Here is a 26,310-nt window from a genome sequence, read left to right on the forward strand (position 1 = left end):
CTCTGGACCAGGCGCGCTTTCCTCCCCGTCGTCCCTCGCCGTGACCAGAGTCGGGCACGCACCATGTCGGTCGCGGTCAGCAACAGGTTCCAAGGTAGGCGCCTGCTGTCCCAGCGCTGTTCCGCGCTCGGCGTCCCCGAGTCGTCACCTGTGCGCGCGGCGCGGCACGCGCGGTAACTCGCAGGGGTCGCGTGGCCCGGGAGGTCGCCTCGCTTCCCCGCCGCCTCTTTGTCTCCCGCAGGAGGGAAGGCGTTCGGCTTGCTCAAAGCCCGGCAGGAGAGGAGGCTGGCGGAGATCAACCGGGTAAGCCGCACCACCGCGGGGTACAGCGTATGGGTTCCTTGTACCCCACTGTGCCACCCCATTCCCCCAGACAAAATCAGCCCCTTCTTCCCCCATCCCTTGCCTTCCCCAAGTACATCTCTAGCCCCTGCCGTGTGGCCTCCGACTCCAGGTAAGTCCACTCCACCCCTTAGCTCTCTGCCTGGCGGTCTCCGGTTGCAAGTTGTAACTCTCTGACCAGGGAGGTGGGGCTGGTGAAGGAGCCCAGTGCAGGCGGGCAGGGGCTTCTCGGGAGCTCACTGCGGACCACCTAAGGGTTTTGGCGCCAGAAGGGACCCCCCGGGCTAGCGCTGTCTCTGTGGACGAACCACAGAACTTAACACTGGGGGTTGGCTGGCAAATGCTGGCATTTCTCAGTCGCCTCCCCCCTCCAACCCCAACACACAGCTCTTTTTCACCAGCTTTTAGAAAAGTTGCCCGAGGGACTGCTTTTTTTTTTTTTTAACCGGTCCGGGGAAGTTCTAGAAAGAAATCCTTCCGCTGCTGCCAGACACACAATAGCAGCTCCGTAAGTTTGCTACTGAGCGTGTAGATCCCAGAAGATAAAGAAAGGTGTCAGGGCCTCCTCGATTGGCAGAGCCCCGGAGGTGGCACAGTCTGTAGCTTTATGGTTCTCAGGATCCGGGTTCAGACATGACTAGTGTCTTCAGTAAGGGTTTCTCACCTCCCGCAGGGTCGCTTTTTCGGCTCAGTAAGGCAGGGAGCTGGCATGCTCTAGGGTCTAGCTTTAGGGAGATATCTCTTAAGTGTATTAGAGATTTCTCTTTTCCTTTTTCTTTTTTGCTGTACTGAAGACTGAATCCGGGACCTTCTCCATGCTAGGCAAGCACTCTACCATTGAGCTGTTAATACACAGGGGTGCAGAGGTAGCCCACTGACATAAGGCCCTTATCTGCCCCTTGGGTCTCTGGATACCCAGGGGGATAAGCTGTGGGTCCCTGGTGGAGAGCTGGGTCAGCACACTGGATGTGGGGGCTGTGATGCCGCTGAAGTATTTCCTCCCGATTCCTTTCTCTATTCCCATGCATGCACTGCCTAGACCTAGGTAGGCATGTCTCCTACCCACCAACTCCAGGAGCCTCTGGAAGGCTCTGGGCCCTCTTATACTGTTCCTCCGTTGCTTGCTTGCTTCTCCGTGTTTGTCTTAAAGCATGGATTCAGGAGCTGTGTACAGCTATCTGGGCTTGGGGCGGGCCTGCTGGACTTCTGGAAGGTCCCTCGGCACCACCCCACCTTGGCTGCTTTTGCTTTCTGGATAGGAACCTGGGACCATGATCTCATACAACCCCCTCCTCCCCAAGTCCGTCAGGCAGGTTCTAAGATAGCTGACTCCACCCATAGCCAACAAGACCCTAAACCAGAGTCAGCTGGAGAAGAGCACTAGGTGACCTTAGTGAGTGAAAGAGCTGAGACCTTGGGATTACCTGCGCTGATCCCACCCTTGAGGATCCAGGCTTGGAATGGGGTGGAACTGGACAGGTGACTGGAAAAAGGGAGGGCCTGTTGCCAACAAGGTGGGCTAGTGGGAACTGTGATCTAACCACTTCAGGATATCAGATACCCGGAGAGGGCAAGTATCTGAGCCATTCCATTCCACAGCTCACAACCTAGGGTCCATTCTGAGATCATCTGCATCAGCTCAGGTGCTATAGGGCTGTAGCGTAACCCTACAGGTCCCTAGAGGTTTATGCTAGATGGTTGAGCTTCTCCCGTGTTACAGCGGACCAAGGTGACTACAGAATAGGCAGAGCCAGGAGGCAGGCTGCCAAGCATTGGCTCTGTGAGTTTCAGGAAACTGCTTCCCCTCTCTGAGCCTCCTGGGCCACAAGAGATAATGGTAGTGATTTCCCCCCAGTCAGATGATGTTTGTAAAATGCACCGAGTTGACTGCTGTGAGCATCATCGTTGGTTTGTGTCACGTCTCCAGGTATAGGGAGTGGGCATGGAGGTATGCCAGGGACATACCAGCTGCTCGCTCTTCCCTGCAGTGGGAACAGGGGGACCACAGTCAATGGAGAAGGATTGACTCAAGAATTTTGGGTGGCTCTGCTTGAGAGTCCCAGTCTGGTTGACCCTTGGCTGTGGCTGCCGTGAAGTGTCCTCAGAATGCAATATTCTAGAGAGCTGTGTTGGCAGCGAGTTGTCTTCCTTGGAGAACACCTTCACTGCCCTGCTGTTGTGGGGATTCTGGGGCGCTGAGCTGGGCTGTGCTGTGCAGTGCCTGTTGGCCCTATATAAACTGGAAACCAAACAGGCATGACTTCATGACTCATGACATGGGAGTTGTGTGACCAGCTGTTGTGCCCATGCGTATGGGCACCCCCAGCTGCTGTCTGGGGCAGAGCCCAGCCCTAGGGAGACTTTCTGGACCAATACTCCAGTTTCCCTTAGGGCTTTCCCCCTTCCCTGGGGTGGCTGTTTGCACACAGGAAAGGTTGCTCAGTCTTAGCAACTCTTATCATCAGTGAGTCAAAGTTTAACACCGATGGGGCTGGAGGACAGCGAGGGGCAGAGGAGGCAGGGAGTGGCACGTAACACAGCTGTTTAGGGGTTCACTTTAGTTTCTTCAAAAATTATTTTTGCTGCGTGGTGGTGGCACACGCCTTTAATCCCAGCACTTAGGAGACAGAGGCAGGTGGATGACCTGGTCTACAGAGTGAGTTTCAGGACAGCTAGGGAATTCCTGGCTCAAATAAAAATAACAACCAAAAATATTTTAAAAATTCCATTAACTTATTAGTGTATATGTAAGTGTGTGCGGCATACACACCACAGGCTGAGTGTATGTGGAAGTGTGTGCGGCATACACACCGCAGGCTGAATGTGTGTGTGTGTGTGTGTGTCATACACACCACAGGCTGAGTGTATGTGGAAGTGTGTGCAGCATACACACCGCAGGCTGAGTGTATGTGGAAGTGTGTGCGGCATACACACCACAGGCTGAATGTGTGTGTGTGTGTGTCATACCACCACAGGCTGAGTGTATGTGGAAGTGTGTGCAGCCTCCACAGGCTGTATCTGGAGGCCAAAGAACAACTTGCAGGAGTCAGATTTCCCGTTCTACCACGTGGGTCCCAGGGACTGAACTCAGGTCATCAGGCTTAGCAGCAAGCAACTTTACGCACTGAGCCATCTCAAGACCCCCATTTTGATTTCTATGATCATTTTCCTAGGGAGTGTGCTGGCACTGCAGCAGGCATGCAGAACACCCTCTCTTAACTGTGCCGTGTAGACACTGTCGTTCCTGTTTTATGACCACGAGGCTCAGAGAAGTTGAGTTAATTGCCTAAGATGAATCAGCCACAATTTAGCCAGAGGTGGTGGTGTGTGCCTGTCATCAGAGTAGGCAGCTGGAGCAGGAAGGAGGCTTGAGTGCCAGGCCTGGGTTACAGAGGGAGACCCTGTGTCAAAACAAAACAAACAAACGAAAAACCAGCCACAGCGGGACTCAGACTGCATACATGTGCTTCAGCTCTGTGCTTCAGTGACCCCTTCTGTAGACACCCATCCCCCTTCCACTGTGTGTGTGTGTGTGTGAGCACTACTGGAGCAAGCTGGACCAGGCAAGTGCCTCCTACTCCCTCCACATAGCTGGCATTCCCCACGCCCTGATGGCATGGTAGGTGACCCCAGGCCAGCCAGGCCCAGCCTTATATGGCAATGGGAGAAATTTCCTCTGTCTTCCCATAGGAACCTAAAGAAACCAAGGGGCTGGGCTGGCTACCCCTTGGAGTGCCTGAGTACTGGAGATGATCTGGAGGAGCTGGGGGGTGGGGGTGGGGGCTACCGTTTGAGTTTGTGATTGGTCAGGATCTTTGAGGATGTGAACATGGCAGTGTTCCATGCCTGCCATTCATCATGCATCAGCTCGCAGGTCGGCCTCAGTGGACCGCTCTATCTCGTATGTGTCGGGTATGGAGAGAGAACCCTGAACATTCCTCTGAGGCAAGGATGATAACACCCACTTTAGAGATGAGGGATTACAGGGCCCAGCCTAGCGAAATCACCTGCCCAGATCCCTCAGCCAAGGAAGGGCTCGGATGAGGTCTGTCTTAACTCCAGACATCAGCCATGGCCTGCTCGGGCCCCAGTCCACCAGAGGCTGCAGCTTTGTGGTAGCCCAGGCCTTCCTTGCTTATGTAGGATAAGGATCTCTGGCTACTGTCTCCACGTCTCAGCCTTCCTGGGTCAAGTGAAGGACACTCTGCTGTTCCCTGTCCCTTAGGAGCCCACTGGTTGTCTCAGTGGTCCCTTGCCACCTGGAAAGGAAGCTGGGAGGGTGCAGGATGGGGCGCAAGGAGATCTCAGATGTTCAGGGTGACTATGTCTCCCGCCCGGGCTCCCAGTCACGTGGGGCCTCTGAGACTTGACCCAGGGACGGTGCAGGTGTGCCTTTTCCTGTGTCCCTGGCAGTACCACTCTGTCCTTGCTGGTTGGCATTGAGGACATTCGTCTCTCTTGCTCGTCCCTTAATATATTATAAAGGAGATGCTGATAAGGGGTCATGTGAGCCTCTGGGGATTCAGTGTCCCCTGCAGGTCTTGCCAGTTGTGACCTTGCTGTGGCGTGTCACAGGCAGCTGGAGATGGAATTTCTGTGAGGTCTGCTTTATGTGTGTGGTCACTGGGGTGTTTTTCTTTAGCTGCCCAGCTATTGGCGAGGACACTGTGTCCGGATAAGGCTCCAGGAGTGCCCTGGGGAATGTGAGCCTGCTGTCTTTGTGGGTGCCTGTTACAGGTTCCTGCTGCTCACCAGGTGCCAGGCTGGGCATTTGTGGCCTGGCCCTGACCCTGTGAGAGCCTGTGGGCTATGTCAGAGGCCACAGGATCCCAGCTGGTGCTGCTTGTCCTTGGCACCTGTAGGGCATCAGCCGCTAGTTAGTCTGTTGGCTGTCTTCCGGGAGGGTGATATCTCTCTCTCTCTCCCTCCCTCCCTCACTCCCTCCCTCCCTCCCTTCTTTCTTTCTTTCTTTCTTTCTTTCTTTCTTTCTTTCTTTCTTTTTGAGACAGGGTTTTCTCTGTGTACTCCTGGCAGTCCTGGAACTCACTCTGTATGTAGAGCAGGCTGGTTTCGAACTCACAGTGGTTCCTAGCCCTCCTGACTTGTCTTTCCGCATCAGCTGCATGAGGGCTGAGAACATAGGATGAGTGTTGTCTTGAATGCTTGAGGCGCTGGGTTCGATCCCCAGCACCACTTTAAAAAGAAAAGGTGAAGCCAGGAGGTGGTGGCTCACGCCTTTAATCCCAGCACTTGGGAGACCGAGGGAGGTGGGTCCACTGAGCCTTTGGGATGGGCTGGGGTGGAGGGAGAAAGGTTTTCTTGTTTATCTCAGATGTTGACCAAAGACAGCCAGGAGCCAGGGTGGCTGTCAGAGATGAGAGCACGGCTCTGTACCAGGTGGACAGCTGTCTCTGTCGCAGAAGCCAGGAGTTTGAGACTAAGAGAAGCTTGCCTTTGGGGGGGCCGGTAACCAGAGGATCCAGCCTCTGGAGGTCTTCACAGATGAGTGAGCCCCCTTTCTGCTTTCTGGGTGTGGCTGGGGGGTTGGGTGGTGGTAACTGACACATGACAGTGAGGCCATCGTTGTATATGTCATCTTCAGTCAGATGGGGTTCCCTTCATCCTTCCAGCAGACCTGTCACTGTCCAGGGGCTGTCACTGTTACCTCATTTTATAAAGGAGGAAACTGAGGCCCCATGTGGGAAAGTAAGTTAGGGCCACAGTGAGTCAGAGCACTGCTAGATGGAGTACCTGGAGTAGCACCCAGGCAACTCGCCTCACCCCACCACTTCCTTGTCTTAGCTCTTGCCCTGCACCTGGAGTCCATCCATTATGACTTTAGAAGGCTTGGTTTCTGGGGGGGGCTCAGTTTCCCCAGTTAGTGACCAAGGAGCACAATCCAGATGCTCAAGTCCCTTCTGGGTTCTGATACTAGGTGATGCTTCAGTCTCTCACCTTCCCAAGCCTCCCCGGAGGCAGAGAAGCACTCTAGTGTTTCCTGTTTGTCACCTCATATGTTGGCTTCTTGTGTTTCCTGCAAAACTTAACTTTGGGGATAATGGGTTGAGTTGGGAAAAAAGATGGGGGTAGCATCAACTATGGGACAGGACCCCCTGACTCCCCCAAGCTTTGGAAGCACCTTCCTTGTTGCCTCAGGAAAGGTGACACCCACCGCCTACCCACCCCCACCCCCACCCCCAGTCTTTCTTTTCCCTGAAATTTGTGGCCTGGCCACCACCTGCTTATTTGGGGCAAGGAGGAAGCTGCTGGGATGGCCGAGGGATATAGACCAGGAGGGAGGTGCAATCTTTTGTAACCCTTAACTGGTTCAGTGGGCCCCACCCAGTTTCTCATACTGTCTGTCAAATGGGAGACGGGCCTTGAGAAATCTGCAGCCCCCAGTCAGGAAAGCTTAGTGATGATTCTCCAGAATCTGGTTAATAATGGATGGTGGTCTCTGGAGCGTGAGTGACAAGCTGACAATAGACACAGAGCGTGTAAGTTCCTAACAAGCATTCAGTACTGTCTGGTATCAGGCAGTCAGTACTGGTTTTCCCTAGCTCTCAAGACAAGCCTAGGAGACAGCTGGGGTCGTCTTACTCCTGTGAGGAGGAGACCAAGGCACAGATAAAAATATGAATTTTCACATAGCGCCTAAGTGAATGAGACTCAGGCATTCTGACCCCAGTTACCCCTTGATGATTATTTCACTTTTCTTCCAAATATCAAGGCTGACTGTTATCTCTCTCCACCCGTGGCCTGGATTCAAGGTCCCGCTCAAGGGTACCTGCCTCTGAGAAAAACTTCCCCCAGAGGCTGAGCCAGGATGTGGGGGAGGGGGACTCAGGGAAGGGACCTGCGCTCTGCTTGAGCAAGAACCAAGAATCCAAAGCCTGATGGGCATGGTGGAAGCTGGCGCCTTGGCCTCTGTGTCCCCGCTCTGCCTCCTGCACACCTGTCTCCTCTGCCCACAGCCAAGGACACAGCTGTCCCAATGCAAGGCTACCTACCCACATGGGTCAGCTGCGTTTCCCACCAGGGTCATTCTGGCGGCTCGAGCATTTGTCACTGTTGGCTGCAAAGGAAGCTGTGACTCCGTTCCTGGAGTCCACTCCAGTGTCTGTCACACACAGGCACGGTTTTGAGAAACTGCTTATTTCCCAGAGAAGTCTGGAGGAAGCGGTGGGGACAAATGGCATGTTTCGGCATTGAGTTCCTGCTCTAGGCTGGCTGGCGTAGGGCGCTGGGCATCTGTATATTACTTTTCTCATGACGGGGACAAAATATCTGACAAAAAGCGACTGAAGGAGGGAAGGACTCAGGGTTTTAAGGGACGCCCACCCTAGCAGGAAGGTGTGTCATCCACCCGTGAAGTGGCTGGTCACATTGTATGTGCAGGCAGGAACAGGCACTGGCGCTCTGCTTGTTGCCTCTTCTCCTATTTTATTTACTCTACGGCTCCAGGTTCCCCTAGGGGACTGCTCCCACTCAAGGTGGGGTCTTCTTTTCTCTGCTCTACCTCTCAGTCAGGAAACACCTTCACAGACAGACGTTCCTTCTTAGAGGTGTGTTTCCGTGGCGATTCCTGGTCCAGTGAAGGTGGAAGGCAGCCAGCGTTCAAGGGTACAACTGACATGTGTCCGGGGACCCGCCTCCCCACACTTACTGCCCAGGATGGCTTCTGCTGGCCTAGCTGCCTGGCCTCAGAGCTCATCCCCAGCTCAGCCACTTGCTAGTGACGAGACTGGGAAGTTGTTCATCTTCCCCGGGTCTCCGTTCAACCACTCCTTCCTAAACCCTTAACTGAGCACCTGCTCGGCAGACCCTGCATACTCCCAAGGGCAGCCGGACAGTGGGCAGTATCTGAAAAGCCGTGTCCGTGGAAAGTGTGTTAGGGACCATTCATTTCCTGGGGCAGAAGACTCGGAGCAGGCTCAGGTGGATTAGAAGTGAAGGCAGACTGATGGGCAGGCTGGGTTGTTTTAAAGTAGGGGCTTAGGGGAGAACCTCCATGATCAGAGTCTTGAAGCGAGGGGGAGAATCTTGCTGATGTGTGGAGGAACGTTACTCTGGAGGGGACAGAGCTGAAAGAAAGGTCCTGGGAAAGGAGTGAGCTCAACCCACGGGAGCGGTGTGGAAAGCTGGCCTGAATGGTGGAGGGGCAGGAGATGGGAGGAGGGCACGTTAACTGAATGATGTGTAAGATGGCGATATGTGCTTCCTCTGGCCAGGTAGTGGTGGCGCACGCCTTTAATCCCAGCACTCAGGGGCAGAGGTAGGCGGATCTCTGTGAGTTCAAGGCCAGCCTGGTCTACCAGAGCTAGTTCCAGAACAGGCTTCAAAGCTACAGAGAAACCTCTCTCGAAAAACAAAATAATAATAATAATGCTTTTTCTGCATAAAGGAGGTCATCAAAACACACCCCTACTGCTCACCCCCACCCACCCCTGCTGTCTTCTGAGAGCACAGTCTGGAAGTCCAGTGAGAGGGAGCCATTATTAGCCTCTCCTGCCGTGTGTTCCCAGCCCTGCCTGTCTGAGGAGATGGAGGGAGGATAGTACTTACAGACAGGCCGTGGTGGGGCAGAACTTCTGTCCAGCAGCATAGTGTGGGAGCAGGGCAGGCCCTCTGGATCTCTCCCCGGAAGTGCCACATGCTGCTTGTGTGTGCGCGTGTGCATGCACGTGTGCATCCGGAGGCCAGAGGAGGATACTGAGTGTCTTCCTTAACCACTCTCTACCTTGTTTGTTTGAGACCAGGTCTTGCTGTGTAGCTCTGTCAGGCCTGAAACCCACAGAGGCCCACTTGCCTCCCAAGTGCTAGGATTAAAAGTGTGCACCACCATGCCTGGCTTCCACCTTATTTTTTGAGACAGGGTCTCTCACTGAACCCAGAGCTCCTCAGTTTGGTCAGATGAGCCCTGGTTGGTGAGTCCCAGGGATCCTCCTGTGTTTACCTCCCCGGCCCTGACATGAGGCTACACCTGGGTTTTACCCGGTGCTGGGGATTGAACTCAGGCCCTCAGGCTTATGTGAAAGGCTTAACTGAAATCTCTCTTCAGCCCTTGCTTATACTTTTGTGTACACTCCACTGCATGAGGCTTTCCAGGCACTGGTGATGCCAACCAGACTTGGAGACACAGAGCGTTAGAAGCGGGCTAAATAGATGCTGTGTTAAAACTCAGAACTGATTAACTTCTGGTAGCTGTCCGTGGTCATTGTTTCGAGAGCCTTTACTTGGTAAAGGAGACACTTGGCAGACCTAACTAGCCCCCCCTCCCCCTTTAATGCCCCTTGTCTTCATTGCCACTGACTTAACCTGTCCCTAAATGAACAGATGAGGGATCGGGACCCTGGGAGGTACCGATTTGGGATTTGGTTTGCCGGGGCCACCAACAAGAGTGAATGGTCCTGCTGTTGGTATCGTAATGGGGAGCTTAGCAAAGAGCTGTGAAAAGGAGCCTGTCTCCACAGAGTCAGCAGGAAGGGGACAGCCCTGGCTTCTAGGGAGAAGGATCCATCTCCAGCTAGGTGGGAGCTGAGGGTGGGGGACAGCTGGGTCCTAGGGCTGGGCCTAGAATCCCTCCCTGTTTTTCCTCAGTGGTGTGTGGACTAGACACCTTCTGTAACCCCTCTGCTTGAGTTCCAGCCCATAGACTCAGAATGTGAGGCCTGGGGGATTTAATAAGATAACACAATACTGGCCACATGGTGCTTAGCCACAGGGTACCTTCTGAATCCAGGGCGAGAGCCGCCTGCAGGTGGTTTCCCCTTCTGTCAGAGGACACTGAGGTAAGCAGAGGACTCTGAGCTGAAGAAGGGTCAGACAGAGGTCACTTAGATTCTTGTCACCTCTCTCTGTTGGGTTCACAATAGGCTGGAGAGGAAGTGAGCCTCCTATGGCAAGATGTGTGCATACAGGCTGGCGTCATTTAGTGGGAAATGACATCAGGAATTTAGAGGTTGATTGGCCCATTTGATATGAGTGTTATTACATGTGTGTGTGTGCGTGTGTATGTACTTGTATGCACATGTGTGAAGAGGCCAAGGGTCAACCTTGCTCTGGAGTTGTTCCTCAGGAGCAGTCTATTTGGCTTGTTTAAGACCTGGGGCTCAGCAAATTGGCAAAGCTGGTTGGTTAGCTAGCTGCAGAGACTCTCCTTCCTCTATGTCAGGAGTGCTGGGAATTACAGGCACATGCTGTCTGACCTGGTTTTGGACTTGGTACTGGGGATATAACTCCAGTCTTCATGCTTGTGTGGCAGAGCCATCTCCCTAGCCCCCTACTGTGTGGACTCTGTAGTTCCTGGATGCCTAAGTACAGCACAGTCTAAATATGGGAAATGCCCAGTGAATGAATGGATGAATGGATAAATGGAGTTGTGGTCCATAGGAAACAGGGCTTTAGCAGAATCTAAACAGCTGGATGGGAGCATGCCTGCTGTGTCCAGATACCTAGCCTGCCACGAGCTGAGGTATACTTAAGATACCTTGATACTGCCCCGTCCTGTCAGCCATAAGCACTCATAGATAGCATAGGGGTTTGTTTGTTTATTTGTCTTTCTTTTTGTTTTTTGAGACAGGGTTTCACTGTTTAACCCTGGCTGTCCTGGAACTCACTCTGTAAACCAGGCTGGCCTCGAACTCACAGAGATCCACCTACCTCTGCCTCCTGAGTGCTGGGATTAAAGGCGTGCACCACCACTGCCCAGCTGATAGCATAGTTTTTTGGGTTTTTTTTTAGTTTTTTTTTTTTTTTAAGATTTTGTTTTGTTTTTGTTTTTTTCGAGACAGGGTTTCTCTGTAGCTTTGGAGGCTGTCCTGGAACTAGCTCTGTAGACCAGGCTGGCCTCGAACTCAAAGAAATCCGCCTGCCTCTGCCTCCCAAGTGCTGGGATTAAAGGCGTGCACCACCACTGCCCAGCTGATAGCATAGTTTTTGATTGTTTTAAAGATTTTTTTAAATGTGTGTGAATGTTTGTTCACATGTATGTGTGCACCGTGTGCACGCGGTGCCCATGGAGGCCAGAAAAGGGTATCGGGTTGACTAGAACTGGAGCTGCCATGTGGGTGCCGGGAACCGAACCCCAGGTCCTCTGCAAGGGCAGCCAGTGCTCCCAGATGTGGAACCATCTCTCCAGCCCCTTTTGTTGTTACTTTAAGTCAATCTCTTGATACACAGCCCAGGTTGGTCTTGAACTTGCCATCCTCTTGCCTCAGCCTTCCAAGTGCTGGGATAGCTTTTTGTTTTAAAATGAGAGCCCAGATGTGAACACCCGCACTCTGCAGCACTTAGTGCTGTGGCTTAAATATGGTGAGCTCGGCAGGGTTCCTTAACTGTGTGTATCAGTTTCCCCAGAAACAGGCATGGGAATGGCAGCTGCCTCCTGAGGTGTTGGGAGATCTGAAAAGAGCCAGTGTGCCTGAGCGCCCCCAAAGGCTGCTGTTACCTTCCGGTCCTCCCTGGAGCTGCCCACAGTACCCATCTGCTTCTGAAAGGACTCAATATTTGTCTGTTGTAGCTGCTGAAGGGAGACGCACCAGGGATCGAATCTCATTTTACAGGGGAGGGTGGAGGTGAGGGGGGAGGCGGTCTCATAAGGTAACGTTCAGCCGTTTTCGGGCCAGAAGGGGTAATAACTCAAGCCATTCATCGCTGGCATCCCTGCAAACTCAAGGAGTTGTTCAGCCTTGATGCTCACCTGGTGGGGAGGGTAATGGTCCAGTGAGCACACAGAGGTCATTTGCTGAGGACCGCATACCTAAGAATTACAGAGTAGGAGCTGTCTCTGGAGCTCACAGCTTCCCAGATCCTCGGGACAGCAAAGGGCACTGAAGGTGTTCAGTCCCCTAGAGTAGATCCCCAAGCTGCAGAGAACACTTCCTGCCACCAGGGTGTCTGTGGCTCTGCCTTGAGGATTCATAGGAAAATGGGTGAGCCCTGCATGGGTTGCCTATAGGTGACCTTTGCCCCCAGCCCTAGCTCAGTTCTGTGGTCTCACCTCCGTAGGAGTTCCTCTGTGACCAGAAGTACAGCGATGAAGAGAACCTGCCGGAAAAGCTCGCGGCCTTCAAAGGTGAGCTGGGGCTGCCTGCCCAACTGCCCCCGGAAGCTCTGGCTGCTCCCTCAGTTCATGGCACGGCTGCACAGGACTGGGCTGTAGCTCTGATTTATCCAGAATGCCCCATTTCCCGTCAGGCTTTGAGACGGGGTCCCCCAGAGGTGGAAGCAGGCCCTTTCTCCTTCCTCCACCACTGTGGACCCCTGACTGGCCTTGCCCTCTCTCTGTCCCATGCTGTTCGGTGTGGCTCAGGTTGGCTCCTGTCCTCCCCGTCCAGCCCTGTGCACTCTCAGGGCCCCAGCACACAATCTGGCCTTTGTGAGCAGCCCTTGCATCTCCCCCTCCCTGGCGGAGCTGCTCAGGAGCCCCTGTGGAGAATAGACATTTGTGTCGCTACAGTGGGGCAGGGGGGCAGAGTTTCTGCCCATTGAATCCCAACAGCACGGGATGAAAAGAAAACAGGACTCAGGAGCCTGCGCGGGGAGAGGGGCAGTATAAAGGTTCCTCTGTTCGGGGCCCTGGTGCTTGGTCCTCCGCCAGTGACTGAAAGAGAGGAGCCTGGGCATACAGGGAGTGGGCAGACCCACCTTTCCTGCCTCTGGGGTGCATTTGGGGGATGGGAACCCTGAGCTCTACAGAGGTTATCCAGGAGGTCTCATCCCTCTCCCAAGTGTTTGCTGTTTGGGCATTCTTCCCGTTCCAAGACCAAGTACCTGCCAGTGCGCCTCGCCTGCCTCAGCTGGCTCTCAGCATAGCTGTCTTGGCCAGGACTTAGATGGCAGTAATGTTAATAATGACCTGCAGGTGCTGAGTGTCAGCCAGGGAAAGCCCTGTTCCGCATAGGCTGGCGCGCTCTGCGACCCTGCTTCCCCACGCGTCAGGAGGCAGGTGGTGAAATTGTTCATTTTCAGACCAACAAACTCAGGCTTGGGGAGGTAGGGCTATTGACAGAGGGGTCACATAGCTCATTAAGGACAGAGCTGAGGCTTAAACCCTTGTCAGTCTCTAGAGCCCCAGGTCTCAATCCAGGTATATGATGTCACGGAGTGGGGAGTGGGACAGGCCTTTAGGAGAGGTACGCAAAGGACACAGGGGCCCAGTCCTTATGGAAAACAGGGTCTTGGGCTCTGAAGTCACATCTTCATTGGGAGGTGAGGTTGCTTCTGTCAAACAGGGAGTCTTAGTTGGAAAGGGAGAGACCCAAAGGTCCTCAAGCCGCTCATTCCTCTGTAATCCAGATGGGTACTCACTGGGCTCCAGCCCTGTTGCAGGACCGGTGCTAGCGGAAGTTGAAGTCCTGAGGAGGGACCTGGGCATACCTGGGAGGACACGCCAGGCTGAGAGACCAGCTGGGAGCATGGAGAGGAACAGGGTGCCTGTCATTCTGGCTGCCCTGTGGTGCAGAATAGACCCCAAGGGCTTGCACTGCTGAGGTAGGGGTGACATGTCCCAAAGCCACACAAGAACTTGCTGACATACTGCCTTGGTCAGAAGACGTCAAGCTGGGGCAGCTCCTGCTACCTTCCCTGGCTGGTCTCCCTAGGCCTTTTGGCTTAGGGGTTGCTATCTCAAGGTCTGCAGGCTTTGGGGAAGGTCCTACACACGCATCTAGGGAGGGCCCTGGGTTCTTCTGCACCAGCTGCCCATCAGCACCTCCTGGGATACTTGGAGGCACCCCAGGACCTGCCCCACCATCCTCCATACACCCCTAAATCTCCAAGGGCATAATTTGACTTTGCCAGCCTACTTTGAGGAAGCTGCCTTCTTCCTGTCAGGATCAGTGTGGCCCATTGCCACCTTTTTCCCCTCAGGGTGCCTGTAAGGCAGCAGTGCAAGCAGGAATATTGTGGATACTGGTTCTTTTTAAAGAATTCAGTTCAGTCATGGTGAGATGGCTCAGCAGACAAAAGCACTGATCACAAAACCCCTCGATGACTTGAGTTCAATCCTCTGAACCCATGGAAAGACAGAAGGAGAGAACTGATGTCTCAAAGTGGTCCCATGGCCTCCACACACGTGCATGCTCAGACGCACACATCATACATATGCAAACACACACATACACATGCTCACGCACACATAAATAATTCAATCAAGAGATGTAGACAGTTTAAGCAGAAATTGATTTATCAAGGCGAAGCAAAGCAAACATTCCAAAGAGAGTGGTGGAGTGGGCTTTTGCTTTGTAGATGACAAATAAGTTTTTATGAATATTTATGAGGTGTATAGCATATTCATGGGGGAAGGTGATCCAGATCATGTAGAACAGATCTTCCCGTTAGGGTTTTTCTTCCCATGAGCCTCTCAGAAATTCCACAAGGGAGGTTAGCATCAATACAATGATGAAGTAATAGTATAATAATGTTTGGGTTTGCCGGGCGGTGGTGGCGCACGCCTTTAATCCCAGCACTCGGGAGGCAGAGGCAGGCGGATCTCTGTGAGTTTGAGGCCAGCCTGGTCTACAGAGCTAGTTCCAGGACAGGAACCAAAAAAGCTACAGAGAAACCCTGTCTCGAAAATAAAAAAATAAAAAAAATAAAAATAATGTTTGGGTTTTTTATTGTATTTATTTTTCTCTTACGTGCATTCGTGTTTTGCAATGGGTGTCAGGTCTCTTGGAACTAAAGTCACAGACAGCTGTTTGGTCTTTTGAGGATGTAGACCCTATGTTTGTGTGTGTGTGTGTGTGTGTGTGTGTGCGCGTGCGCATGCGCGTACCCTTGTATAGTGGGAACAACCAAACTGGAGTCTCTAGCCACATGGGAACACTGTAACCATCAGGAGACATGGCTACCAACATGCGCTATAGTTTCCTCATAGCTGATTCTCACCTACCTGGTATCAGGAGGAAAAGCTTTTGGCTCTTCCAGAGACAACAGCTATGATGACAGGACTCCTGGGATGGGGAGGGTGTCAAGGGTCCCCCAAGGGTTTAGTCAGCTTTTTCCACAGGGAGAGCTGTGGCTTCCAAGCTAATGGCAGCTTTTGCTTGTGATTTCCAGAGAAATATATGGAGTTTGACCTGAACAATGAAGGCGAGATTGGTGAGTGAGATGCGGGTGGCAGAGGTGGAGGGTGGGCAGAAGGTGATGGTGGGTGAGACCCGGGTGGCGGGGGTGGAGGGTGGGTAGAAGGTTTGAGGTCCAAAGAGCCTTACTGGTCTGGTGAGGGGCACTGGATAAGGCTGAAGAACTCTCTGATATTTTCCTGTTGGGACTGATGACCCGGCTACCCTGTCACCAGCAGCAGGGGACACAGGGAAATATTGACTTCTTTTCAGATACTTCCACTTGGTGGGGGCACTGGGATCTTGATTAACACAGCAAAAAAAGAATTTCAGAATGAGTTTTTATTACCTGTTTATGGATATATATGGTGTGTGTGTGTGTGTGTGTGTGTGTGTGTGTGTGTAATGAGGAAGAAACAAAGGGGAGGACACAACTTACAGGAGTCTGTCCTCTTCCACCATGTAAATTCTGGGTTTGGGATCAAACAGGTTGTCAGGCAGGTGGCAGGCTCTTCCACTACTCGGCCATCATGCTGGCCATGGCCCCTTTCCTTCCTTTCTCCCTCCTTTCATTTTTTCTTTTTTCTTTTCCCTGTATTTTGAGACAAGGTTTTGCTATGTGGTCATGGCTGGCCTGCAATCGTAGAGATCTGCCTGCCTATAGAAGATTTTCCCACCATACCCGGCATCACCCCCTGCTCTTAACGTTCATGTTTGAATCCATCTTAGAACCTCTTTGTAAACTCCAAATTCACTTCACTAAAAAACAACGGGGACTGGAGGGATGATTTAGTGGTTAAGGACGCTGGCTGCTCTTGCAGACAACCAAGGTTCATTTTCTAGCATCCACATGATGGCTCACAACCCCCAGTAACTCTAGTTCCAAATGGTTTACTGTCCTCTTCTGGCCTCTGAGTGCACAGCATACACAGTGCACATAAAAAAAAATCATACACATAAATATGTCTTAAAAATTGAAAATACAAAGAAAGGGCTGAAGAGATCGCTCAGCAGTTCAAAGTGTACACTGTTCTTGCAGAGGACCTGAGTTTGGTTCTCAGCACCCGCGTGAAGGGCTTTATAAATAACTCTTACTCCCGCTCCTGGGATCTGGCACCCTCTGGTGGCCTCTGTGGGAACTGTGGTTATGTGTGTGTTCGCGCACAAACACACACACCATTTAAAAAAGTATAGTAAAAAATAGAAAGGAAAGAGGAGAGTAGTGGAAGTAGTGTAGTTTTCTCAAGAGAGAGAGTCGCTTGCACAAAACAAGCAGAAGCTGCCAAGAAAGGAGCAGCCCGGCTTAACAATAGCTAGCTATATGATTTTGGTGACTTTTGACATTACTTTATTCAAAGGGTATAATCAATATCTAAGTTTGAAAGATTAAGTAAAAAATGTTTTTGCATACTTATCAGAAGAATTCATCATTTCATAAGTGAGATTTTACAGGGTTTCATGAGTGTACTGTTACAGACTTAACACGCTAAAAAGATAAAGTTGTAGGTCACCAAGGTCAATGGAATTCTTACCATCCACGGGTCACTAGGAGGTCAAGACGTGTTCTGACTATAAACAGGGCTTGTGATCTTGTCTGGGAGATTTTTCTCAGGACAGGCAACATGGTGTGCTGGTAAAGCTAACTTCAGCGGTCACACACGTTCTGTCTGCGTGCATGGCTGGCCGACTGTTCTTTAGGTCTTGTTAGGAGTCTCTTGGGGACTGGAATACATTCTCGATGCAGGCAATCTTCACAGCACTTTTTTTTCCTGTCATTTGGGTTCAAATTCTTGACTCTTTGCCAGTGTGTGACTTAAGGCATATCCTCCAGGCCAAGGGGCTCCTCCCCCTCCTCAAGCCCCTTCATCTTCTATCTTTCTATCCTGCCTTAGGCAAAGCCTGGCCCGGTTCCTTCCATGCTTGGCCTGGCTTCACTGCCTGGGAACCCTCCTGGTGTGCTTCCCTGCTGGATTCCACAGCCTCCCACTCTAGAGCCTGGCGCTCCATCCCGCCCAGGCCTGCAAAGGCTGCTTGTCTCCTGGACTCAGAGGCTGCTGCTTCGTTCTCTCCAAGTCTGCCTTGTTGTCCCTTGTCCTGCAGTTGACAGGAGGCATAGACACTGCCTCTCACCTCCAGTGGAACTTCCTGCTGTCAAGGTGCTGGGGTGACAGAGACACAGAAATTCCAGGGCACCTACATCCAGGCAGGAAACGGTAGCTTGATCTTCACCAGCAGGGCTGGGCCATGGTCCAGGCTGCTCAGTCACCCTCAGGATGTGGGTGAAAAACCAAGACTCAGAAGTGAAAGGATTTGATGGGTCCCCGATGTCAGGGCGTGGGCTCAGTCCCTGTGTTTGCTTCTGAGTAGGTTCCCTGTTGCTCTGTCCTTCCCAGGATATTCCATTGTGTGAAATGAGCCAAAGGCGTCCAGCCAACACTTGAAAAGCCACCATTTAGAATTTTAGATTGTAGATGGTTTCATATTTTTCTCTTGAGACAGGTCTCATGGTAGCCCAGGCTGGCCTGTAACTCAGTATGTAGCTGAGGATGACCCCTGCCTGTGTGGGGATTACAAGCATGCACCACCATGCTCACTTTGTACGGGGCAAGGGACGGAACCCAGAGCTGTGTGCCTGTAGCATGCTCTGTCAGCTGAGCTGTATCTTCAGTGGGTTTCTTAGGTTGTTTTTTGGTTTTTGTCTTTCCGGCTAAGGTTGACCTAGAATTCACTATTTAGCTCAGGCTGGCCTCAAGCAGTCCCCCTTCCTCGGCCTTCCCAGTGCTGGGTCTACAGGTATGCACTACCACATTTGGGTTACTATTTCTGGGTTTTAAAAAATTTAAACCACATTTATTATTTATTTGTTTGCGTGGAGGGGCTGGACCTCTATGGCACGTGTTTGGTGGTCAGAGGGCAACTTGAAGGAGTCAGGTCCCTTCTACCATGTGGGTTCCAGGGATTAAAGTATCTCAGGAGCGGCAGCAGCAGGCACCTTTACCCATCTTGCTGAGCTGTCCTGCCAGCCTACTGTTTCTATTTTAACTGCTGTTGATCAGCTCACAACAACCATCTCTCTAGATGGATCTGGTCCTCTTCATTGGTTGTCTGTAGAGTAAATCTCACCAGTGAGGGAGACCCAGTGGGTCAGGTGTTCAGCATCCCCTTGTCCCATGTCTCCAGGAGAAGTCTTGCTAGTTTGAAGGTGGGCAGCGTGTGTGCCCCGAGCTCTTTTCCACAGAAGAGCCTGGAAAGCCTAGCAACTTTGGGCCTTGCACAAGTGCTGCCCACCTCAGCCCTGCTCACAGCGCTGAGATCTGCCCCCCCCCCCTTTTGCTGATCCATTGTTTGCGGTGAACGGTTCTGAGGAAATAGTCTCAGATGTTGGTGGGAGCCGGAGATCAGGCAGAGGCCCCTGGGGTGGAAGGGCTTTTTGGTGCCTCCCTTGTTTTTCTTCTATTTTGTCCTTTTGTTGCTTTTCCTGCTCTGAGGGGTATTTTTGGCTCCCTGTCCCTTCTAGCCTTGGAGAGTCCTACAGCAGCAGAATAGAAGTGGCAGGTGGCGATGGTCTCTGTGTGCTGTGCCAGAGAAAGTTTGACTTTCAATGCCCGGAGTCAGGCTAACTCCCAGGCACCTTGGCTCACCCTAACTCAGAGGCCCCTTTGGGAGAGAATCGTGTATATCATGTCCACATAAGCCTAATCACCATTTCTTCTGTTTTCTTTTTCCTTGAAACTGATTGTGTGTATGTGCCTGCGTGTGTGTGGGCACACATATACATGTGCACCTGTGTGTGTCTGGGTATAGAAGAGTGGGTTGGCATCAAGGTCTTCTAAATGGCTTTCCTATTTATTTGCTTATTTATTTATCCATTTGTTTATTTATTTATTTTGGGCCTGGGGCTTATTGACTTGGCTAGACTGGGTGGCCAGTGTGTCTCTGGGATCCTCTTGTCTCTGACTCCCCATCCCCGAGATCATAAGCTTGGGCCAGGGTGCCTGAGTATTTATTTGGGCTGTGGGGCTTTGAACTCAGTTCTCGTGCTTGCACAACTTACTGACTGAGCCATCTCCCTAGGCCTTCTTCAACATGTGGCCCAGGTTGTTCTCAAACTTGCAGTGATCCTTCTGTCCCAGGCTTTCAGCTGCTGGGGTTGGAGACTTGTGTCACCTCTCATCCCAGAGAGGTGATGCAATCTTCCCCAGGACCCCCAGCCAAAAAGAGTGACGCTTGATCCCAGACCAAATCTGACTGTCGAAGCCCATGTAGCTACCTGCTGGCCTTTACTGCCTCTGAAGAGAGCAGGGAGGGCTCATTCCTGCCTCCCCAGGGGAATCATCACCGGCTGCAGCCTGCAGGGAGAGGCGGCCACTAATTGTGCGGTGCAGGAAGAAGGGGGCATCTCTGGCTCCCTGCAGGCCCGCAGTGTCCTGTCTCCACTCAGCAGATCTGCTTTTCTTCCTGGCAGATCTAATGTCTTTAAAGAGGATGATGGAGAAGCTGGGGGTCCCCAAGACCCATCTGGAGATGAAGAAGATGATCTCGGAGGTGACAGGCGGTGTCAGTGACACCATCTCCTACCGCGACTTCGTGAACATGATGCTGGGCAAGCGGTCAGCTGTCCTCAAACTGTGAGTATCTCCACACCTCGTGGGGAGAGGCCCCAGGCTGAGGCCACCTTGGCCATCCCCTAGAGGTGGACAGTTCATTGTGCTACCTGTGGAGTGAAGACCTGGAGTTTTCAGAGCCTGTTTTCCTTACCTAGAGAGATTAGTTTGTATTGGGGTGCATGGTAAACCCCAAGGGAGGCTTCATGAATGACAAAAATGATGGCGGCACTGTCTTGTCTTTTTGCTTTGTTTTATTTTTTTGATACATTGTTTCTCTATGTAACCTTGGCTGTCCTGGAACTAATTATGTAAAACAGAGTGGTCTCAAACTCCCAGAGATCCGCCCTGCCACTGCTTCCCCAGTGCTGGGGTAAAAGGTGTGTGCCACCACTGCCTGGCTTTTTTTTTTTTTTTTTTAATTTTGAGACAGGGCTTTCAGAGTCTTAACTGAGTTCCCCCATGTAACCTTGGTTGGTCTGTTACTGTGTAGCCCAAGCTCTCCTCAAAAGTCATCAATTCTCCTGCCTCAGCCTCCCAGGTACTGAGATTATAGGCATGTAATACCATACCAGACCTGACTATGAATTCTCCCTCCCTTCCCTTTATTCCCTCCTTCCTCCCTCCCTCCCTCCCTTTTCCCTCCCTCCCTCCCTCCCCTTTGTATGAGACACTTATAATCAAACCCAGGGCCTCATACATGGCAGGAAAAGGCTCCAACCATTTTGCTGCGCCCCTACCTCCTGTCAACGTGTTCTGATCTGTTTCCTCCCTGAGCTTGTTGTGAGTTAAAGGAGTCTGTAATCACCTCTAGCTGGGCATGTGGTAGGGCACATCTGTATTCTTAGCACTGAGGCAGTAAGGCGCAGGAAGGACAGGAGTTTCAAGGCTATCCCCAGCTACCTAGGAAATTTAAGGCTAGCCTGGGCTACTTGAGACCTAGCTCAAATCCCTTTCACCTCTTTCCTCCCTGAAAAAGTCAATTCGAGTTTGAATCCTGGCACTCTTGCTCGTTCCCTGGTGACTCTAAGCAGGTTATCTTTGGTCCTTGGACTTTGGTTCCTTTTTCCTTTGTGTGTATACCTCTGTGTCCACGTCCATGTGTGTGTGTGTCTGTGTCCCCATATGTGTGGTATATGTGTCTGTGTGTGTGATGGTTTTTGTTTTTCAAGACAGGGTTTCTTTATGTAGCTTTGGCTGTCCTGGCACTAGCTCTGTAGACCAGGCAGGCCTTGAACTCACAGAGATCCACAGGCCTCTGCCTCCTGAGTGCTGGGATTACAGGCATGTGCCGCCACCACCCAGTGTGTGTGGTATTTTATTGCATAGCTCAGGCTGGCTTCAGTGTTGGAATCCTGACTCCACCTCTCAGAAGCCAGGTTTGCAAGTGTGCACCATCATTCCTGCCTGATTCTCGGTGTTGAAAATGGTGTTGATAACATGTGAAGGGTTGTCCTGGGGGCTAGTGAGATGAGGTGGTGATTTCTGCCTCATGCCCAGCTGAGGGCAAACATCCGCATGCCGTATCTATAGGCCTATACTTGTCTCACTTAGTGAAGGAGGTTTGTCGGCTAGGGAGACATCTCAGCCAGGAAACAGCACAGCCTGATTTCTGGTTCCCAGAAGCCGCATCAAAAGCCGGTATGGTGGCATGTCCCTGCATCCCTGTTCTTCAAAGGCAGAGACAGGCGGAACCCTGGGGTTCACTGGTCAGCGGCCTATTTGACAAGTCCCAGACAACCAAGAAACCCTGTTTCAAAAAAAGAAAAGAAGCAGGAAGGGGGGACTCTGAGGAGTGATTCCTGAGATTGTTTTCTGGCTTTTATACACATGCACATACGCATTCAAGGTGTTCATGGAGGTCCATGAAGGTCAAAGAACTGGCTCATGTTTCAATGTGGCCAATTTTGCCTGCCCAATTTTGTATAAACATGCAGAGGTTAGTGTTTGTCAGTCACTCAGCTTGAAGCAGTCAGCCAGCTAAAATGCAATCTCCCTGAAAGGTTAAATTTTTGAACCGACATTGTCTCCTCCCCCAGAATGGATTTGTAGCACAGTGTGGAGGGCTTTTGTTTTGTTTTGTTGAGACAGGGTAGGTCTTTCTTTCTTCCTTCCTTCCTTCCTTTCTGAGACAGGGTCTCTATTATATAGCTCTAGCTGTCCTGGAACTTGCTATGGAGATCAGATTGGCCTGGAACACGCAGAGATCCATTTGCCTCTGCCTCACGAGTGCTGGGATTAAAGGTGTATGCCACCATGGCTGACCAGTCAATGGTTAGTTTTGTTTAAGATCTGATGGGATTTTTGAGCAGAGTTCTGGCCAACCCACTCTTCTTCAGACAGCTTAGATGGCAAAGCACAGGTCTGAAGCCAGAGGTCTAGAGGGTTGTCCCTTCTTCCACCTTGGACTGCCTGAGCAGTTGGGGAGTTCCACTGCCACTTTGTGCCCCAGTTTTTTTCTCTGTGAAATAGGACCTCCAGAGCCTTCCACACAGCTACCAGTGTAATCTTTCTTTTCTTTCTTTTTTTAATTTTATTTTGAGACAGGGTTTCTCTGTAGGCCTGGCTGTCCTGGAACTCACAGAGATCCCCCTGCCTCTGCCTCCTGAGTGCTGGGATTTAAAGGCGTGCGCCACCGCCTTGCCACCTCCGCTGCCTCTGCCACCACCACCTGGCAAGTATGAGCTTTCACACAGCTCTTCGCAGAATAGCCTTGGGGACGTTCTGTTGAAGACCAACAGAGTGAAGGCTGGGGAGATCTCTGTCTGAGGGGAGGAGTCTTAACCCTTTTGTTTTGTTTTCTTCATCTCTAAACCAGGGTCATGATGTTTGAAGGAAAAGCCAATGAGAGCAGCCCCAAGCCAGCTGGCCCCCCTCCCGAGAGAGACATCGCCAGCCTGCCCTGAGGACCGGCCTGGACCCTCCAGGCCACCGTCTGCCCTTGGCTCTCTGCTTTCTCCACTCCTTGTCGTCTGTCTTCTGTGTTTTGTCCTAATGGACTCATTTCTTCTTCATTTCCGTTTCTTTATGGACGCACATGTTACCTGCCTTAATGAGACTGGGGAACCCTAAGCCTCAGGGCCCCTGCTCTCTGCTTCCTGCTGCCCTGCCCTCCCTACACAGAAGGGCTGACATCAAAACTGGAGAGGGTGTGGAGGCTGCACACCTGAGTTCCCACGTTTGAAGAGGGTCTTGCCCATCAATTCATCTTTCTAGGTTTCTCGAGACAGTGTTTGTGTGACAGTCCTGGCTGTCTTGGAACTTACTCTGCAGACCAGGATGGCCTTAAACACACAGAGATCCACCTGTCTCTGCCTCCCAATTGCTGGGATTAAAGGCATGCACCACCACTACCCAGCCTCTTTCTAGGTTTCTAAGCTAAATTTAGGCCACAGGTTTGACCCTGTTGCCCCTCCCCTCTCCCCACTCTCAAACAATCCTGAGCAGGCACAAAGCTCCAGGGTGTTCCTGGGTGCCTCACAGACGCAGCTGATTCCCCTTGGTTCTTGCCACTCTCGGTCCTCAGTGACGTGACACAAGGTGGGGAATGGAAGAATTGGAGTCCTTCAAAGGAACCAGAAGGAACTTCCGGCTTTACTTCTTGTGACCACACCTTTACAGACAGCTCAGAGGGACAGTGCAGTTCTGCTGTCCCTTGTTGGGCAGGAAAGGGTCTCAGAGGCAGAGGTGAAGATAGTGGCTTTGGGGAGCCCCACTTCTAGGGAGGATGCTGAGGGTGCCAGGGCAGAAGAGGAGTCAGGTGATCATGATGGACCTCAAACAGAGAAACAAGCTGACTGTAAGATGCCCTGAATCCGGCTATTTCCGCTCCTTCCTCCACTCACCGAGTCCTCCCTCCACTCACCCAGTTCTCCTTCCACTCACCCAGTCCTCAGCAGTTCTTTGCTGAGTGCCTATTCCAAGCTTTAAGTCCTGCTCTGTCTTGATGTGTGCTATGTCCACCTCCTAGCTCCCTTCTCCAGTCACTCAAGACCTGTAGCCTGGGGATGAGACTGAGGTCACCTGCAGATTTTAACCAGGTCATACCTCTCATTTCACTATGTGCCCTACAGGGGTTAAGGACCTTGCTGGAAGGTCAGGGTGTTAATCTAGAGAGAGCATGGACTGGCACCCAGGTGGTCAGGTGCATTGGTCAAAGGGAAGGGAGACTTATCTCCCAGCCTGATACTTGAGGAAGGTGTCACCCTCCAGACTGGCTGTGGGTTCAGGTAAGGGCCAAGCCTGCCTTGGCAGTCTGTCTTCCCTTCACCTTCTTGATTGATCCTCAGAGACCATTTCCAAGAATTACTGCAGTGAATATCAAACTTGACCCATCTTACCCGAGTGGGGACCTCAGCCTGACCCTGCCCGTGTTCTGGAACCTGTTGCCCTGGCCACTCAGGACAAGACACAGTCATTCAGCAAACAAATTTATCAAGCATTCACTATATGCGCTGAGTCCAGAACCCAACAGTGAAATGGGCTGACACATGAAACGTGGGTCTCCTGGGGAATCACACCCAGCCAAGGACAGTGTGATGTTAGGAAATGGGGAGGGGCAGCGGCGGCAAGAGGTCAGTAACCTGTAGTCCCAGGAATTCCAGCTGACTCATGACTTGGCAAGACTATTAGAAGAGCCTAACCCCTAAGTGGGAAAAAAACTGGAAACCGTTGAGCTAGTGTGGTTTCCTGGGGCTCCTTAGTGCCCCACAGCAGCTGGAGACCGAAGCAAACGGCACAGAATGACTGGCCCCAGTTATCCTCTGGTCTCAACCAGTCCAGCTCAGCATAGACCGTTTAGCTACGCTTCAAATGCAGTCTAGTTGATGTTTAAACCCCAGCGTTCCTCCCTGTAACAGAAAATCCTGTCTACCCTCACCCCAGCTGTTGACATTTATGTTTTTTTAAAGATTAGCATCTCTCCCCATTCTTTCTGCCTCATTCAATGTTTGGGTTGGGACCTTGGACTGTATTCAGCTGTCTAATTCTCTGTGACAGAGGAAGGTAGATCCAGTCAGGCTCAGTGGGTCCATAACTCATGGGATTACATAGCACCCCCATAAAGGACAGCAAAGGAGTGTGCCTCTGACCTCTGCAGGGTACAGGAAGAGGCTCTCTATTGGGAGGGGACCCTGTGAGCCCCTTCAGTTTTCTGTAGATCAACCCCTGGGAAGAGACTTAAGAATAAGCCTTAGAGGGAGGAGTTTGCATATATTTCAATCTGTATCTGTCTTTTGGCTCCAGAATTCTTAACCTCTCTAGTTACGGACTTAGCTTTCTTGGGACATCAGCTGTCTTTACTTCTGAAAAAGACCAAATCTAACTGGTGTCACCAGACACATGGGGACTGCCAAGTATGGCTTTGCCCTGTGATTCAATAGACTTTTGTCAGGTAGATAGGGGTGAATGACGTGTGTGCATGTGTATGTATGGTGGGACACCATCTGCAGATTGGAATAAACTAGACAAACTCACCAGTGTCTTTGTGTTTCTTGGGGACAGCTCTGGGCTTAGTAAATTCAAAAGATCTAGTTGACAAAGGTAGCAGTGGAATGAGTCCCAGACAGTTGACTTCATCTGACTAAGCCCAAGACCCACTTCTACTCGACTCTCTGTAGCCCTAGCTGTGCTAGAACTCACTTTGTGGACTAGGCTGGCCTCAAACTCAGAGATCTGCCTGCCTCTGCCTATGCGCCACACATTGTTGTAATAAAATAATAATAATAATAATAATAATAACACTGGGAGGAGGGGAGTGAGTGGGAATTTGGAAAATCTAGCCGGACTGTGGTGGTGCACGCCTTTAATCCCAGCACTCGGGAGGCAGGGGCAGGCAGATCTTTGTGAGTTCAAGGCTCATGTGGAGGGGTTTTTATTGCAGGAATGGGAAAGAGGGAGAGGGGAGGAAAGAGATCAGCCTCTGGGGACAGGAATGGCAGGAGAGAAAGAAGGAAAGAGAGGGAGAGAGAGACAGGAGGTGGAAAGGAAACCCAACTAACATGCAACACGCTGTGGCTGCAGCTGAGGATGCAATCTGTCAGGACCCTAAGGGCCAGTAAGGACGCCAGAATACTAACCATGCCCGGCTCTTATTTTACAATGAGAAGAGGCGTGGGACACATAAATAACTCGTTGAAAACAGCACATGACAGAATATGCCCTCTGGACCGGACACACCAGCTCGAAGTTAGGAACCTCTACATTTTTCCAGAAAGTTCAACACCAGTTAGTACATTTAGGTCTTAACCCGTCTCGGCTGAGAGCCACTGGTTAATTTGTTAACCGCTTTGTGTGGA

General features: G+C 51.6%; 1 protein-coding gene across 1 annotated transcript; it reads left to right on the forward strand.

The window, feature by feature from the left end:
- Aif1l (allograft inflammatory factor 1 like) lies at window positions 1-25,444 on the forward strand. Its single transcript, XM_041674966.1, has 6 exons — window positions 1-94; window positions 242-303; window positions 12,352-12,418; window positions 15,406-15,447; window positions 19,876-20,038; window positions 22,833-25,444. The coding sequence occupies exons 1-6, from the start codon at window positions 64-66 to the stop codon at window positions 22,918-22,920; spliced, it is 453 nt and encodes a 150-aa protein (XP_041530900.1). The 5' UTR covers window positions 1-63; the 3' UTR covers window positions 22,921-25,444.
- Window positions 25,445-26,310: the final 866 nt, after the last annotated feature.

The sequence above is a fragment of the Microtus oregoni genome, unplaced genomic scaffold (assembly GCF_018167655.1).
Source record: "Microtus oregoni isolate MIOR12 unplaced genomic scaffold, Mior012 000025F_ref0000491, whole genome shotgun sequence".
In the NCBI taxonomy this organism is placed as follows: Eukaryota; Metazoa; Chordata; class Mammalia; order Rodentia; family Cricetidae; genus Microtus; species Microtus oregoni.

Excerpts from the sequence above, each read along its gene's own strand:
- Aif1l (XM_041674966.1), top strand. The coding sequence starts at position 64 with ATGTCGGTCGCGGTCAGCAACAGGTTCCAAG. Across the intron at positions 95-241 it reads GGTCAGCAACAGGTTCCAAG|GAGGGAAGGCGTTCGGCTTG; the intron begins GTAGGCGCCTGC and ends TGTCTCCCGCAG. Across the intron at positions 15,448-19,875 it reads GAACAATGAAGGCGAGATTG|ATCTAATGTCTTTAAAGAGG; the intron begins GTGAGTGAGATG and ends TCTTCCTGGCAG.